This window comes from Rhinopithecus roxellana, chromosome 3 (genome assembly GCF_007565055.1).
Source record: "Rhinopithecus roxellana isolate Shanxi Qingling chromosome 3, ASM756505v1, whole genome shotgun sequence".
Classification (NCBI taxonomy): Eukaryota; Metazoa; Chordata; class Mammalia; order Primates; family Cercopithecidae; genus Rhinopithecus; species Rhinopithecus roxellana.
The window spans coordinates 134,780,025-134,798,454 of record NC_044551.1 but is presented as its reverse complement, the minus strand read 5'-3'; the positions used below and the strand labels follow the sequence as shown (position 1 = coordinate 134,798,454).

The window sequence follows — 18,430 nt, the reverse complement described above, 5'->3', positions numbered from 1 at the left end:
CACTGGGAATATAAAGATAAATAAGATAGACTGAGTTAGTGCACTTAATAACCTCTAATGAAAGAGATAGACACGTAACAAGTAATGACAAAGAGCTACAGGCATGAAGAAATACAGTGTGGTCAGGGTGCCTGGAAGACTAGAGAGCATTCACTGGGAAGTAGGCAGGAACTGGTGGTGAGGTTTATCTTTTATGATATGGGAGGCAGTTGAAGGATTTTTAGCCTTTAAATGGCATGATCATATATGAAAATACATATAAACATGCACTTTTATGTATACATACATGTATGCATACGTACATACATAACTTTTTTTTTTGTCTGTCACTCTGTCACCCAGGCTGGAGTGCAGTGGCATGATCTCTGCTCACTGCAACCTCAAGCCTCCCAGGTTCAAGCAATTATCCTGCCTCAGCCTCCCAAATAGCTGGGATTACAGGCATGCACCACCATGCCCAGCTAATTTTTATATTTTTAGTAAAGGTGGCGTTTTGCCATGTTGACCAAGATGGTCTCGAGCTCCTAGCCTCCAGTGATCGGCCGGCCTCAGCCTTCAAAAGTGCTGGGATTATAGGCATGAGCCACTGCACCCAGCCATAATTTTTTTAGAAGATGTTTCCCTGGGCCGGGCACAGTGGCTCATGCCTGTAATCCCAACCCTTTGGGAGGCTGAGGTGGGTGGATCACCTGAGGTCAGGAGTTTGAGACCAGCTTGGCCAACATGATAAAACATCATCTCTACTAAAAATACAAGAATTAGCTGGGCGTGGTGGTGGGCACCTATAATCCCAGCTACTCGGGAGTCTGAAGCAGGAGAATTGTTTGAACCCGGGAGGGAGATGTTGCAGTGAGCAAAGATCATGCAATTGCACTCCAGCCTGGGCAACACAGTGAGACTCTATCTATGTAAAAAAAAAAAAGAAAAAGAAAAAAAAAACAGATGTTTATCTGGCCATAATAGGAGTAGGAGGGGTGAATTGGAACAGACAGCTCTCCCTACAAATCTGTCAAAATAGGCTCACTAAAAGAGATGAAGTCCTCAGAAGGACAATGTTCTAGGAAGGATTGTAGAAGACAAATTTCAGAGCAAATTAGAAGATAGACAAAATATGTCGACTGATTTGAAGCACCATATGAAGGAAAATGGGGCATCAGGGTAAATCGGTGTGAATGGTGATACCAGTACTCAGACGGAGGAAAAAGTGTGATGAGAAGAGGAATACTAAATTCAGCTGTGGAGGAACTCTGTTTGAAGTGGTTTGGGGATCTCCAGGCCTGGAGCTTAAGAGAAGTGAAGATGCAGATTCAAAAAGAGTTGGCCCTAATGTGCTTGGAGGAAGGTAACATTGGAGATTATGAATTTAGGAAGGATATCGTAATAAAATGAAGAATCTGGCACATAATAAGTGTTGATACAGTCTAGCCTGCTGCAATAAATATTTGCAACCGTATCTGGAGACAGAGGCCAAAGGACCTAGAGTGAGTTTCTTATTATCCGAATGGGTTTTCAAGAGCTGTTTTGGAAATGTGTTGGAGAACTGCTGAAGAGAAAAGGAAATTCTAAAATTAGATCCAAGTATAGAACTAGTGGCCAAGGATTAGGAATGCCAGCTACCCAAATGAGGTGGAGGGTGTTTTTTTGAACAATTTGCAAACCCAGTCTTTTTTTTTTTTTTTTTTTTTTACACGGGGTCTCACTCTGTCACCCAGACTGGAGTGCAGTGGCACAGTTAGCTCACTGAAACCTCCACCTTCCAGGCTCAAGAGAGCCTTCTACCTCAGCCTCCTGAGTGGCTGAGACTACAGGCATGCATTTCCACACTTGGCTAAATTTTTGTATTATTTGTAAAGACAGGGTTTTGCCATGTTGCCGAGGCTGACCCCAGTCTTTAACTCTGTTGTTCACTCTCCCATGCACAGTGTCCTCATGATGATTTGGCAGTGCTGTGAAATATGTGCCTTATTGTCTTCCTGTATGACCCTCAGTTTATTTGCTGAGAACAGTGGTGGCTGACTGCTGCGGAATTGGTGTTAATCCTTGTTAGGAAACCTCAAGGACACCAATATTTTCTCACCAAGAAAATATTCAGATCACGGAAACATCCTTGTCTCTAAGTATCTGTGAATTTCAGAATAAAGACCTGTGTTTTAGAAATAAAGTTCTTTGATACTCTTTTGTTTCAATTTTATCTTTCTTTTCTAATTTAAAAATAACGTGTGCCCACTGTTGGAAATAGATCCATTAATATCTTTTTATTTAATTTTTTTTTTTTTTTGAAATGGAGTTTCACTCTTGTTGCCCAGACTGGAATGTAATGGTGCTATCTGGGCTCACTGCAACCTCCACCTCCCAGGTTCATGTGATGCTCCTGCCTCAGCCTCCCGAGTAGCCCCCATGCCCGGCTATTTTTTGTATTTTTAATAGAGATAGGGTTTCACTACATTGACCAGGCTGGTCTGAAACTCCTGACCTCAGGTGATCCCCCCACCTCGGCCTCCCAAAGTGCTGGAATTACAGGCATGAACCACAGCACTTGGCTGATATCTTAAATCCACATTATTTCACAGTTGTGTTCTATGTTTTACATTGATAGGTTTGTTTAAGTAGCACATTCCAAATTGTTAGAATCAGAAGGTCAGTGAGGTAAAATTAAAACAAGTACTTTGGAAGATTGTAAACACAGAATAAATTTCAGCTTCATGTAAATGGAGTGTGATTTCCATAATAGAGCCATTATTGTTGTCACTGGTGCACAGCAATAAAGCCAAGGGTGCAATTACAAAGAAAACAGATAATACAACACCATACTTTCTTTAAAAATGGCAGTTAAATTCATGGAAATAATATTTTTCACTAAAAAATAAAGAGATGTGATGTAATCTCAATAGAATCTACTAACTCCCGTGAGTAGACTTTCTTAATGATAGTAGCACTAATTGACATATCTACTTGCTGGTTTGTTGTTTGTTGTCGTTTGTTTTGTTTTCTTTGCCTTTCAAGAAGTAATTTCTTTCACTAAAACCTTTTCAGACTACTTTGGTTTTCACATTTGTGACTCCTTGTTAATTTAAGTATGTAAATTAAGTACTGTGATGATTTGATTTTTTTTCTCCCTTCCGTGGAACTTCATCTTGACACAGCCTGAGTTACTTGGCATAGTCTTTTTTCCTTTTTATTAATTGTAGCAAAATATGCATAACAAAATTTAGCATCTTAAACCATTTTAAGTGTACACTTCAATGTCACATAAGTACACTGACAATGTTGTGCAACCGTCACCACTATCCATGTTTCCAGAACTTTTTCATCACTCCAAACAGAAACTCTATATCCATTAAACAATAACTCACTATTCTGCACTCCTCCCAGTCCCTGGTAACTTCTGTTCTACTTTCTGCCTCTGAATTTGCCTATTCTAGGCACCTCATGTAAATGAAATTATTTGTCCTTTCGTGTATGGCTTGTTTCACATAACATTTTCAAGGGTCATCCACGGCATAGCATATATTATAATTTCATTCCTTTTTAAGCTTCAGTATCTCAGTCTATTCAGGCTGTTACAGAATACCCTAGACAAGCTAACTTATAAACAGCAGAAATGTACTTCTGACAGTTCTGGAGGCAGAGAAGTTCAAGATCAAGGTGCCAGCAGATTCAGTGTCTGGCAAGGGCCCAGATTTCTTGCCCGTAGATGGTGCCTTCTCAGCATGTCCTCACATGGTGGAAGGGGCAGGGCAGTGCCCTGGGGCGTCTTTTATGGGTGCACTAATCCCATTCATGAGGGCTCTGTTCTCACAACCTAATCACCTCCAAGCAGTCCAACCTTCTAATGCTATCATTGGTGATTAGGTTTCAACATATAAAGTGTGGGGGAACACAAATATTAAAAGCATGGCACTGAGTAATATTACATTATATGCAAATAGTATATTTTATTTATCTCTTCATCTGTTGATGGACATTTGGGTTGTTTCCACCTTTTGGCTATTGTGATACTGCCATGAATAATGGTGTGCAAATATCCATTTGAGTACCTGTACCTTCACTTTTTTTGAATATATACCTATAAGTGGAATTGTTGGATTGTATGGTAACTTATGTTTAACATTTGGAGGTTCTACCAAACTGTTTTCCACAGCAGTTGTGCCATTTTACATCTCTATCAGTCATGCACAAGGGTTGCAGTTGCTAAATATGCTCACCAACACCTGCTATTTCCTGGTTTTTTGATAATAGTCATCCTAGTGGGTATGAAGTGGTATCACTGTGGTTTTGATCTTTGTTTCCCTAATGACTAGTGATCCTGAGCATCTTTTCATGTCATTATTGACCATTTGTATATCTTCTCAAAAGAAATGTCCTTTGTCCATTTTTCAAATGGATTGAATGGGTATTTTGTTAAGTTGTAGGAGTTCTTTATTCTATATGGCACAGTCTTTTATATAGATACTCATTTCTTGGGTGCAAAACTGTGTTTGTAGGGCCTCCTTTTATTGAGAACATTGAAATGATTCTGTTTTATCTTCACTAATTGACTTCTAAACACAAGTTGTTTCCAATATTACAAATTACAAATGCTTTCTTTGGTAAATACTGAATTATAGACAGCAGAGAAGTTATTAGTAGTTCATCAAATATGAAATGACAGCTTAGGAAATATAAAACCAAAGTGATTTTCAGTTGAATGGAGCACTGTTTTTCAGTTTGCCAAATGAAATTTGTAAGCACTGTTTAATAACAATGTGCCTCCCAACTAACTTTCATCACCATCACCCCCTCCCAATACCTCTTTTCTTTTGACTTAGGCCCTAAAGAAAGTTAAAGGTGCCTCCTCACAGGTAGATTAACCATAAAGCTGATAAAGCTTAAGTTTCAGGTCCTTTCACCAGCCTTGGCCCCTTCCAAGATCCTGTACCTAATTATGGTTTTGTAATTTTTTTTTAAACAAGCCTCCCCAATATAAGCCCCCCTAATATAAGAAGGTCCACAAAATCTGAATGTGCCTCTGGATATGTTTCTTCTATCTGAAATCATTATCTTAATCATTGTTGTACTTCTGGAAGGCAAGCCTGGGATCTATTAAGTATGCTGAGTTATTTATGACTAGCTTTTTTCCTTACGGAGTTTCTAGTCTGGAGTGCCAAACTACTATTCTGCAGAATTCAAGGAAAATATAAGCCATGGGCATTCTCATGAGCCCCAGTATGCTCCCTTAGCTTCTCCAGTAAGCTCTGTCAGCACACACCACTTGCTTTGCTCTAAGAGCTTACAGGAACATGCAGGCCAAACTTTGAAAATTGGTTCCTAGTTGTTCATATGAAATGTGCGTGTCCCTTTGTACTCTGCACAGAGCCATAAATAGAATTTTGTTCTTACACAGTGGAAGAAAAGAATGCAGTTGCCAGACTTGATACCTAATCTTTGAAAATTTTGTGACCACAGCTTAGGGGTTTTCTAAATATTAGGATATCTTGTCAGAAGTAAAAATGAGCCTTCTGGCCCTTTATCAAATTGTGTTATTTCATTAAATAAAAATGAATTTTTCTAAAACTTGAATAAATCTTAATATATATTTTCTTGTCCTGCTACAAAGCATTAGTGACAAATTATTCATCTATGTAAATCTTCTTGTATTAGTCTTATTTTCCCTGTAAAGTTATAATAATAATTTAGACAATTTGCATATATTGTGATGAAGGCTATATATCAGCACAGTCCCCTTCTAAAGCCTTCTTTCTCTTAAAAAAAACAAGTGTTCAGTTTCCCTCTTTCTCCTCACCACTTCCCTTCTCCCTCTTTGCCTTCTCTCCTTGTGCTTTCTTTTTCCTCCCTTTCCCGAACAATTCCATCTACAGCCACCAGTTGGTACAGAGCAAGGTGTGCATCTGCAGGAAGGGGCCCAAGCCTGGGTGTCAGAAGCCAATCATTGTGAGGAAGGAATCCATGTGAGGAGTGCAGTGCTGCCCAGCAGGAACTGTGGGACGCTGAGTGAGTTTGGGAGGCCACCTGAGCGAGGGAATGGATAACAGCAATAGGAAGTTGGATACATGCAGAGGAGTGGATCGGATCAGTAGATATATTAAGAATAATAAGAAATAGCGGGGTGCAGTGGCTCACACCTGTAATCCCAGCACTTCGAGAGGCCGAGGTAGGCAGATCGCCTGAATCTAGGAGTTCAAGAATAATGAGAAATAGATCTCTTACCAACACAGAAGAGTTACAAATATGGAAAGGAAGAAAACTGGAATTAACCCTGTGATGTTGGGTTGGAATTAGAAGCATTGAAATGAACTAATGAATTTCATTATATGGGGATAGATAGAGTAAAACAGATCTAAATGTGTTTGCGTGTGCATATGCATGTGTATCCTCTCACTCTATCTACTGAGAGAGCTTAGGAGCAGCAACAGCAGTGACCATACCTAGCCCCAGATCACAGTTTCTAAATATCATTCTCCCCTAAAAGAAACCAGGACTGGGACAGAGAACATTTGAAACATCTTGGGCCAAAAAGCAAACAACTGCTAGTAGAATGATGAGGATATAACCACAGGCACAGAAACCATCTTGAAAGGGTTCCCACTAGGGACAACTTGGCATCAAAACAAACAATGATAGTGGCTGGGTACCATGGCTTATGCCTGTAATCCCAGCACTTTGGGAGGCCAAGGCACGCGGATCGCTTAAGCCCAGAATTTCAAGACCAGCCAGACAACATGGCAAAACCCCATGTATACAAAAAATACAAAAATTAGGTGGGTGTGGTGGCATACACCTGTAGTTTCAGCTACTTGGGAGGCTGAGAGGTGGGGGGATGGCTTGAGCCCAGGAGGTCAAACCTGCAGTGAGCTGTGACAACACCACTGCACTCCAGTCTGGGCAATGGAGAAAGACTTTGTATGACCCTATGCGAAGGAAAAGGAGAGGAAAAAGAAAAGAGAAAACGAAAAAAGAAATAAGGAAGGAGGGAGGGAGGGAGAAAGAAAGGAAAAAGGGTAAAAGAAAGAATAATGGATAATATGCTAAATAAGCAGGAATCTATTAGTCTATATTAGAAAATAAGTAAGTGGATAAATCAAACATTTGGTAAGGAAAAAGATATTTACATAGTTTCAAAGAAATGCCACAGATAAAACTTCTTCATTACAAAGGGAAAAATGCTAACTTTATAGTGAAGAATTTGTGCAGCCACCATCTTAATCAAGTGACCAAAATGAACATCTTCAGTAATGAGATAAACTGAGTTCTTGTGCCACCTGATAGAATGCTGTAAGATGAACCCAGCATCCCTTCTGTGATTTCTAACAGTTCATAATCTAAATCTAATCATGAGAAAAATCAAATAAACTCAAATTTAAGGATACTCTACAAGAAAAACTGGCTGGTAATCATCAAAAGTGTCAGGGTTACAAAAGTCAAGGACACACGGAAGACCCATTTGGGATTAAGAGTTTACAGAGACGTGTCAGCTATACAAGGCTGGATCTCTGGATCTCTCTGCTAAAAAGGAAATTACTGGTATAATAAAATGGAATCTGAGAATGATAGTACTATATTGGTGTTAATTTCCTGATTTTATGGCATCATGTTTATGTAGGAAAATGTCTTTGTAGAAAACACACATTATTCAGAGGGTAATGGGGAATCAGATTGACAATATTCAATTGATTCAGGAAAAAAAAAAAAACTTTCTCATTGTACTCTACTTGCACCTCTTCTGTATATTTGAGATTGTTTCCAAATAAAATTAAATTTGAAAATTGCTAAAGTTGTAAGCAACTGTTTAAATTCCATAGTGCACGAGGATTTTAGGTGTTAATTGATGGTAGTGGGTAAAGAAGGGCTTTGAGGTCTGTCATGAAAGTTGTCAGTGGTGTGGTCTACCCTGATGTCTTTCAACAGCTTGGAAATGTGTTTATTTGTGGCTGCAAAGATCTGATTCACTTTCTAAATCTTACATAACTTGTCATTTAAATATTAAAATCACCTCTGTATGGTTATTATTCTAAAACTCAGATAGCAAACAAAATTCAAAATAAACAAGTGGAAAGGGTAATAAAGTACCTTGACCCTGAGAAAATCTATTCTGAAAACGTTTGAAACAAACTGCATTAGAATATGTGTAGAATAAACTTAGTTGATCATTATGAATCAGTCACTTCCTCTTTGCTCTTAAACTTACCAATAAATTTTGGTGTCTTCTCAATCAGAAAAAGGATGTGAGTACAGGTTTTTCCAACACACACACGCATGCGTGCACACACACACACACAATGTTATGTAATTTCTGTTATTAAGTGCCTGGTTGGAATATGCTAATTTCGGGAGCACACTACTGACTGCCATTTTCTGGTGGAACACTCTTTTAACGAGATTTCTACAACTCCATTGTTGCTTGTGGTACTTTCTGAACAGTCCAGCAGGTGGTAGTCTAGGAGAGGAACAGTTCTCATCCTTCCCCATCCACGCCTGGACCTACCAGCAGCCCCATTTGCAAAACAGAAAGAATGTGGACTCAGCAATGTGCCTTCTCTCCTCTGGCATAAGAATGGGATTTCCAAGGTTGTTCTCTCAAAATGGGCACTTAGAATACCACAGAAAGAAGCCAAAAATAACTTTGTGTATACCTGTGACTGTGCAGTATTCTGAAGCTCAAAAATTCTTTTTTTTTTTTAATTTCTAGAAATTCCACTGATTTTATATCTCTTTGCTCTGATTTCTGTGACATGGCTTTGGGGAGGACTACACATGGCCTACAGACACTTCTGGATGTTGGTTCTCTTTGTCATTTTCAACAGTCTGCAGGTAAGCCTTACAGTTTGGTTAGTGACAACATACATTTATCTTAATGAACACAAGGCATAGAATTTCAATATTAAAGAGTCAGGCATCCACACACAGGTGAATTTGTGCATACAATAACATCATATAGAGTTGTAAAATAAAATGATAGGAGCCTAAATCTTTAACATTTGAAATATGACTGGGATTCTAACTTGCTCATTATACAGTTAGGGAAGAAAAATATTTATTCTCCTTCATTTTGACAACATCAAAGTAACTACACAAACATATTTCTTTTTCAGTAGGATTGATGTTTATCAACTTTGCAGATGGCAGCCATGTAAGATCAATGCACATATTTGGATTGTGGCTGGGTCTAGAAATTAGATCAATTGAGGAGTGAAATAGTGATGTTCAAGCAATCCCCTCTTAAGTGTGATGCTTACTGAAATGAGAGTGTTTGGTTCACTAAAACATGACTGACATCTCCTAAGTCCAGCAGTGCCCAGCTTAAATTAGTTTTATAAGCATGCTTGGATAACTAGAAATTATATAACTGCAGCAAAAATGAAAGCTGACATTTTTAGTACTTTTGTTAAATGGAAAGATGTTGCACCCTGATATTAACAAGGAACAAGTGAACACATTTTCCTTGTTTTCCAAAGTAAAAAGATCTGCCCTAGACTAAAATAATTTCTTAAATTTACTAAAATTATCTCTAAATAGTCCTTCTTTTGGCTACCGTCTTGCAAGGATGATGTGTGGCAAACACACAGACATATACACACTTTCAGAATTGTAGCATACAACTGAAATGTGACTCTGATCATCTTTTAGGTTTGCACCTGAGCAGACAAATTCTTTAGTTAGATCATAGCTTACATGATGGTGCCTAATCAAGGCATATTATCAATTTAGGAAGGGGAAAATACAAAATAACTAAAAGTTTAGAACCAAGTTGGTACAAGTTTCTATATAGAAAACTGTCTATGGTTACAGGTGAGCACTTACTATTGCCAGGTGGTAAAAAGACAGCTCGGCTTCTCTGGGATTTGATGATTCAAGGAGTAAACAATTAACTCTTAAGAATCCAATATGGCAGGTGCCATGTAAACAGAGCATTTTGAAAGTGAGTAGGGGCCTGTTGACCATCAGGGTAGAGGCTCGGTCTTGGTTATCTTTGGATCCCTAGGGCCTAGTAGAACTAAGAACAAGGTCCAAACCAACAGCCTGCAGGTGTGTTTTGCTTGGCAGACACACAATGTTATACAAAAGATTGTTTTAGATTTTCAAATATTTACTTCAAACTTTTAAAATTGAGAATTTTCACATTAAAAACCTGAATTGCTGGCTTTTTTTTCAAGGCAGTATTTACATGGCAACAATTTCCAAGCCCTGAGCAGACCTGATATATGTCATTCATTTTACTTGCCCCTGAGATAATGACACATTTAATGCTTATTAAATAATAAATGAGTATATGGTTAGAGATGGGAATTTCAGGCAGAGAAGACTGTTAGCCAAGGCTGCAAGAAGGGAAAATAACTAATCTCACCTAGATTAAGCAATGGGTTGAGAAGGAAAAAGAAACGTCTTGCAATTAGAAAAGAAGTGGTGGGAGAGGAGACAGAAAGCGTAGATTGGTTTAAATGCCAGCTTTCTATGCTCAGGATGCTGAATTTTAGTCTTTAAGCAAAGGGAAGCCATCAAAGTTGTGTTTTTTCTTTGGTTTGCTCTAATGTTTTTAAATCTTGTCAATTAATTTTTTTTTTCATTTTGAATGGGATGACATGTTTGTACTGGAAGGATAACGAAATGTTTATGAGAGGATATTGAAAAAAAGAGCAGCTCTAAGTAGGTAGGTTATTGTCGTATTTTAGACTATAGATGTTCTGGCAGTGTGCCTGGGAATAAAATGTAGGTAACAGGTTTGAGAGTTGTTACAGAGATAAACACTTTTCGTTTTATTGTTTAATTGACATGTAATAATTGTATGTTTATGGCTACATAGTGACGTATTGATACATGTAACATATAATAAAAGAATTAGCATATCTATCGTCTCAAACATTTATCATTACTTTGTGTTGGGAATATTCAATATCCTCCATCTAGCACTTTGAAACTATAAAATATTGTTAACTATAGTCATCCTGTAGTGCTATAGAACACAAGAACTTAGTTCTTCTATCTAGCTGTAATTTTATATCTTTCAACAAATCTTTCCCTATCCTCCTTTTTCCCCTACCCTTCCCAGCTTCTAGTACCCTCTGTTCTACTTTTTACTTCTATGAGATCAACATTTTTTAGCTTCCACACATGAGTGAGAACATGCAATGTCTAACTTTCTGTTCTTGGGTTATTTCACTTACCATAATGTCCTCCAGTTCCATCTATGTTGCCATAAATGTCCCCAATTAATGTTCTAGCTGCCCTCTGTCAAAAATCAGTTGGCTGTAGATAATGTGGATTAATTTTGTGCTTCTCTATTCTGTTCCATTGGTCCACTTGTCTTTGTTTATGCCAATACCATGCTGTTTTGGTTACTATAGCTTTGTAGTATATTTTGAATTCTGATAGTACAATGCCTTCAGCTTTGTTCTTTTGCTCAGGATTGCTTTAGTTATTTGAGGTCTTTTGTGATCCCACACAAATTTTAGGATTTTATTTTATTTTTTCATTGGGTTGATGCAAAAGTAATTGTGATTTTTGTCAATAAAAGTAATGGCAAAAACCGCGGTTACATTTGCACCAACCTTTTCTTTTTTTTGGTTTTTTTGTTTGTTTGTTTTTGAGACAGAGTTTTACTCTGTCACCCAGGCTGGAATGCAGTGACACGAACTCAGCTCACTTGAGCCTCCACCTCAGGCTCAAGCGATCCTCCCACCTCAGCCTCCCAAGTAGCTGGGACTACAGGCACATGCCACCATGCCTGGCTAATTTTGTTTGTTTGTTTGTTTGTTTTGTAGAGACAGGGTTTCGCCATGTTTCCCAGGCTGCTCTTGAACTCCTGAACTCAAGCAGTCCACTCACCTTGCCTCCCAAAGTGCTGGAATTACAGGTGTGAGCCACCGCACCTGGCCATCATTCTTTTTTATGGCTGAATAGTATTCCATTGTGTATATTTACCATTTTCCTTATCCATTCATTGGTTGTTGGGCATATAGGTTGATTCCACATCTTGGCTATTGCAAATAGTGCAGCAACAAACATGAGTGTGCAGATGTCTCTTCAATACACTGATTTTCTTTCCTTGGGATAAATGCTCAGTGGCGAGATGACTGGATCATATGTAGTTCTATTGACAATTTTTTTAGGACCCTCCATGCCATTCTGCATAGTGGTTATACTAGCAGTGTAGAAGAGTTCTGTTTTCTCTGCATCATCACCAGCACTTATTTTTTGTCTTTTTGATGATAGTCATCCTAACTGGGGTGAGATGATAATTCACTTTGGCTTTGTTTGGCACTTGCCTGATGATTAGTGATGCTGAGCATTTTTTCATATATTTGTTGGCCATTTGTATAACTGTTCAGATCATTTGCCTGTTTTATTTAGATTGCTTTTGCTGTTGAAATGTTTGAGTTCCTTGTACGTTCTGCATATTAATTATCTGTCAGATGAATAGTTTACAGATATTTTCTCTCATCCGCTAGGTTGTCTTTATTACTTTGTTAATTGTTTCCTGCTGTGCAGAGGCTTTTTAGTTTGACTTAATCCCATTTGTTTATGAAATAAACATTTTATAAATGCTTCAGAACATTGGTCTAGGAAAATATTTTATAAATAAGAATCTTTAGATTCTTATAATTTTATAAATAGATTCTTATTATATTTATAAACCTTTTATTTATATTTAATAGCCTTTAAAACCTTTTCTTTATATTTAATATCCTTTTATATTTAAAAACCTTTTATAAATAAGAATCTATTTACAAAATTATAAAGTGAAGCATTTCACCTTGTTTTCTTCCAGTAATTTTATAGTTTTGGGTCTTACATTTAGGTCTTTGATCCATTTTGAGTTGGTTTTTGTATAGGGTGAGAGTCGGGGGTCTAGATTTTTTCTTCTGCATGTGAACATCCAGGATTCCCAGCAACCTTTATTGAAGAGACTTTCCTTTCCCCAATTAATGTTCTAGCTGCCCTCTGTCAAAAATCAGTTGGCTGTAGATAATGTGGATTAATTTTGTGTTTCTCTATTCTGTTCCATTGGTCCACTTGTCTTTGTTTATGCCAATACCATGCTGTTTTGGTTACTATAGCTTTGTAGTATATTTTGAATTCTGATAGTACAATGCCTTCAGCTTTGTTCTTTTGCTCAGGATTGCTTTAGTTATTTGAGGTCTTTTGTGATCCCACACAAATTTTAGGATTTTATTTTATTTTTTCTATTTCTGAGAAGAATATTATGGGTATTTTGATAGGGGTTGCATCAGCTCTGTAGATTGCTTTGGCTAGTATGGTTGTTTTAACAATATTAATTCTTCTGACCCATGAGGAGCATGAGATAAATATTAATGAAATTTGGTTGACCAATTAAATATAGGAAGGTAAAGTGTGAGAGAGGAACATCACTTAGAAATTTCTGGCTTGAATGAATGGCTGGGCACTGATATCTTTAGTCCAAATGGAGATTACATAAAGAGCAAGGTCTGGGGAATAAGCTGTGAAGTTGGTGAGATTTAGGAGACATTGCTAAATACTGTATACCAATGTTTTAGTAACTGGGTACAGAGATAGGGCTAATGAAAGAAATTGTTAATGAGTAATCAGAGAGCTAGGAAGAGAACCTGGATAGGGTTTGTAGTTGTAGGTAGAAAAGAAAGTTCAAGAGGACGCAATGCCTAACTCTGGCTAGTGTAGCAGAGAAGTTAAATAGGATGAGAACTGAGGAACAATGCAGTCTACAGCAGTGGTTCCCAAAACCGTTATGTGCAGCAGAATTCCATGGGGAACTTGTTAAAACACAGATGTTATACCCCACACCCAGAGTTTCTGATACAGTAGGTCTGGGTGGAATCTGATCATTTGCATTTCTAATAAGTTTCCAGGTGGTACTGATTCGGCTGGTCTAGGAACTACAATATGAGAAAAAGAAGTGAAATAGAGACTGCAAAGAGAGAAAGAAATCGCTTAGGAAGGGAGGTTGGTTGGTTCAAAGGAGATTTTTTGGTTTTGTTTTCTCGTGACAAGAACTAACAAAGGAGAAATTGACATCTATAGGAAAGATTTATTGTCATGGCAAGATCATGGACGAGGCAGGAAGAACAGAAGAGATAGAGGGCTTCTCTGAGGGAGGAGTAGCAATGTTTTTTGTTTTGTTTTGTTTTGTTTTCTCTGAGGCTGGGGAAAGAATAAATGATTGGTGAACATGAAACACTACTCTGGAGCTGAAAGTGTGGAATGTTGGCATTTGCATGTAATGCCCTCTCTTTTGTCTTAAAGGCAAGAGGCAAGGTCATTTGTTGAGAGGAATGGGTTCAAAGCATGAGATAAAAATTTTAAAAAGGTATGGAGCAGTTTCTAGACAGAACATACATAACTTAAACTATGTTGAAAGATCATCAATAAATGGATTGCTTAGAGAAAAATCAGTGGGATTCAGTGGAGATTAGACAACTTAAATCTGTAATTGAGCCAGTCAGCAGTAATTAAATAAATGTAAGCCTTAGGATTATAATGGTAGCCTGGGTAACCTATCAAACCACATGCACAGGAAAAGTTTATTGAGCTCTTATGGAGGTTTGTAAAGAAAGGAGGACTGTGGAACATAGTAATATATGTCACTGGTACATACAAGAAAACATTTCGGTCTCTTTCTTTGAAGAACTTATTGGAAACTAAGAATAAGTAAAAACTAAAAATATTTTAAACTTATGTTTAATGAGCTTAATTCAATCCAGGTGACATTACTGAAGCAGCAATGATTATTTGTACTACTGTTGGTTGGTACCTGGCACACTGGCACATTCCTGGTACCAGGTGCTCAGTGAATCAGTCCTAAAAGTAATGTCTATTAAGAAACACCTGGAAAATATCCTTTTTCTAGAGTTTATTTTGGTTCATTTAACTTATAAATCACTTGAGGTATTCAATTTAGGCCTTTCCATGGAATATGGCTATATAGTATTAATAGTAAGATTTTTTAAGTATGTTCCATAAACACTTGTTTCCTCCCCTGCCCCCCCGCCCTCGGATGGCTTTCATATTTCTCTACTGACTTTTGCCAACACCTATGACCATAAAAGCATATTATGTATCTTATGCTTGTTTACTACATTTTGCTCAGAGAAGATTACTGACTAATTTTTTATCCAGATTATTATGATGTCATAGGTGCTCTAAAACTGATTATTGAAAGGTGATATTTATATAGTATTCTGATCTTTTTAATCTTTTAAGTTTTTTAAAAATATTTTTCAACACGCACTCTAGAATCTGAGATCTCAGGATCTCTAGCCACCTCTGTCCTCTTTCTCTACAGTCTTTTTTTTTTCCTTTGAGACTGGGTCTTGCTGTGTCTCCCAAGCTGGAGGGCAATGACATGATCATAGCTCACTGCAGCCTTGAACTCCTGGGCTCAAGCAATCCTCCTGCCTCATCCCCACAAGTAGCTGAACTACAGGCACACACTACCATGCCTGGCTGTTTTTTAATTTTTATTTTTTTGTAGAGACAAGGTTTTACTATGTTGCCCTGGGCTGGTCTTGAACTGCTGGCCTCAAGTGATCCTCCCACCTCAGCCTCCCAAAGTGCTGGGATTATAGGCATGGGCCACCATGTCTAGCCTGATTTTTTGATATTTAGTGTCTGATGTATTTTAAATAAGAAAATTTTGATCACTTAAAATATTATCTAAAATATTTACCTGAAATTTATCACTTCCTAAAATTTCAAAGTTGAACTACCAAACTTTTTAATACATTTGCACATTTAGGAAAATGCATGTGAGGTATTTTGCAAAGCATTATGGATACAAATGCAAATATAAGGTTTAAAAATCATCATTCTAAACATTGTTAATTTTTATTGCTGAATACTCTTCCTTGAACTATAAGGACTTCTTCTCGTCCAAGAAGTGAACTTTTTACTCAGAGTCTTACTGGTCTATCCTTATTCTTTACATTTTCTTGATCTTTTAAAAAAATTAAACTGTTGGATATCAAGGGTGAGCAGAACATAGAGAATGAAGGTGAAAATGCCCTTTCAGCTTATTCAATCAGAATTTGTTCCTAATTCCAGTAGCTACTATATAACACATGATCATGGTCATGATAATTGTGTTGTTGCCACTTCCCCATGATGTGAGGTTAACAAATCCTGATTTTCATTGTGCTTTATTTTTTGTCAAAAGAAGGGCTCTGACTTCAAGAGAGAAGAAAAGTACTTTTTTACCTACATGCCTAGTGAGCCCAGATTCCAAAGGCCTTGGGGTTCTATGTTTCCTTCCGCTGAATGGGCTTTCCAAGTACATTGATCATGGTGGCCGCCACGGAGCAAGACTCACCTCCTGCCAGCTTTCCAGCCCCAGCAGGAAAGAGCTTATTCCTAGATAAGAAAATCCTATGGAGGACTGAATGGTACCATCCTGGGTCGCATCCCATGCAGGAACCAATCACAGGGTAACAGGTACTCTGGCCAGGCCTGGGTCATGAACAGAGTCCAATAATGGAAAGAGTCAAGCTGGTTTCATAAAAAACCACATGGAATGGAATTCCTGCCAGAAGAAAGGATTCTGTTACCAACAGAAGGGGGCAACAGTGCTAGGCAGGCCAAAGTAACAGACATCCACTATACTTACTTTCTAAATCTGCTTGTTCATTGATATAAGTTTGGGGCAAGGCGAGCAACAGCTTCTGTCACAAAATTAGGAAACTTTATCAGTGTGATATCAGTTTGTTAGAATAGTGCTTGTGATCTATCATATAACCAATGTCTCTATATTTTCCACAAGAAATTCATAAGAAGCTATGTTTAATATTTTTTATTTTCCTGTTCCATTAATCCAATAACCTCTATTTTAAAAAAACTGAGTTGAGTTTGTCATTTCTAAGGCAGGTCGTAAGTTTCTTAAACTATTCAGGCCAAGTTATTTCCAAATTTGTATCATCATTTATTGGTAATAATCACCAGGTTTATACTCAGCTGGAAGACCCTGACAGAACCCTGTCAGTTAAAATATTGAATATAGCTACTGTCCAAAGCTTGCAGGTGTTCTAGGCTTCCACCCATTGAGATTAGAAGCATCTCTAGGCTTCCAGACAGGGATCCTCCAGGATGCTAGTGCAGCGCTAGACCTGCAGCCATTCTGATTGGGCAATGCTTATGCCACACTCATCATTAAATATTTTGCATGTCACTCCTAGCTGAAATTATGTGCTGAAATATTTCTTCTAATTTTAACCTGAACCAGTCAGATTCAGGCTGAAATACAGCATTTATTTCAGGTTTTCTTCTAGGGGGTCTCTCACACTTACTATGTTAGAATTTCACTGACAATTTTCTCACATGTAGAGAGAATCCCATGTAAGATAATGAGTGTAGCCAGCAGTAACAGACGTGTGCTGCTTGGAGATGCTAGAAAATCCATTTGTGGAGAAGGTTCATATGCATAGAAGCTTTCCAAAATCTGAAACGCATTCTTCTTGGAATGCATAAGCTGGCAAGTGAGCAGAGCTTTGCACAGTGTTGGGATATGACACTTCTCAGTATGTCAGTTATGAGACTGCATTCTCCAGAGTACTGTTTGACTGTTTCTCTGTGACTGACTTGTACATGTTCGTTTGTATAAGCATCTGGTCTCGAGATGTTCCCTGGCACGTTTTGAATCATTCCCTATTTCAGAGAGGGGAGTTACAACATGGAATTTGTAGCTAAAAATACGTAGTCCATATTCAGACTTAAAGAGCCAGTTGGTTAAAATCATTTTCATTCCTAGCCCCATGTCTTAAGCTACTAAATGGCTGGGAAATAAGTGATTGAAAGATGGAAACAGTTTATTCTGTTTTTTAAAAATTGTTTTTTGGTGGTCACTAGAGTGCCTTAAACACAGAAAACATTTTTCTTATTTTAAAAAAACAAACAGTTCTCTCTCTCTCCACCCACCCTGCCTTTTACCCTTTCTTTTCTTGTTTTCTATGTGTCTCTTGTTGGTATATGTTGAATTTCAGTTTTAAAATTAAAGCCATCTTTTAGGAAGAAATTTTCCCAAATGAAAATAGCTTTTGAGGTATCATAAGAAATGGAACATATTTATTTGCTCATAGAAAATATAGATTCCATCCCAAATGGAATACTGGATCAAATTAATAATCCCCCTTCAATTCTCATTTAGTATCCAGAAGGGTTCAGTGCAGGTGTCTGCTTAGATACAGTACATATTTAGTCTTGGCTGCTTCCTTTTGAGGATAAACAGCTCTTGGGAAATACACATTGTTAAATAATCAGTTACAGAGGACTAATTGTTTCAAGGCACTCCCTTTCCAATTGCTTTCCAACAGCCAACAGTAATAAGAAATGTCACTTTGTTTCCATTGGAGACTAGCACATGAACTATTCATGAAGAGCGGAAAAGCAGTCTTCCCAGAAAACCCTGGAATAAACATGTAGAAGCCAGGGGAGGCTGAGACTCTATCATTGA

The 18,430-nt window shown here is 37.7% G+C and overlaps 1 protein-coding gene across 1 annotated transcript in view; it reads left to right on the top strand.

Annotated features, from left to right (window-relative positions):
* The window catches only part of ADGRV1 (adhesion G protein-coupled receptor V1), a 611,804-nt gene that overhangs the window by 536,806 nt on the left and 56,568 nt on the right, over positions 1-18,430 (top strand). The window contains exon 87 of the mRNA XM_030927972.1: positions 8,687-8,808. Coding sequence (XP_030783832.1) covers positions 8,687-8,808 — 122 coding nt within the window. The remainder of the gene's footprint in view (positions 1-8,686; positions 8,809-18,430) is intronic.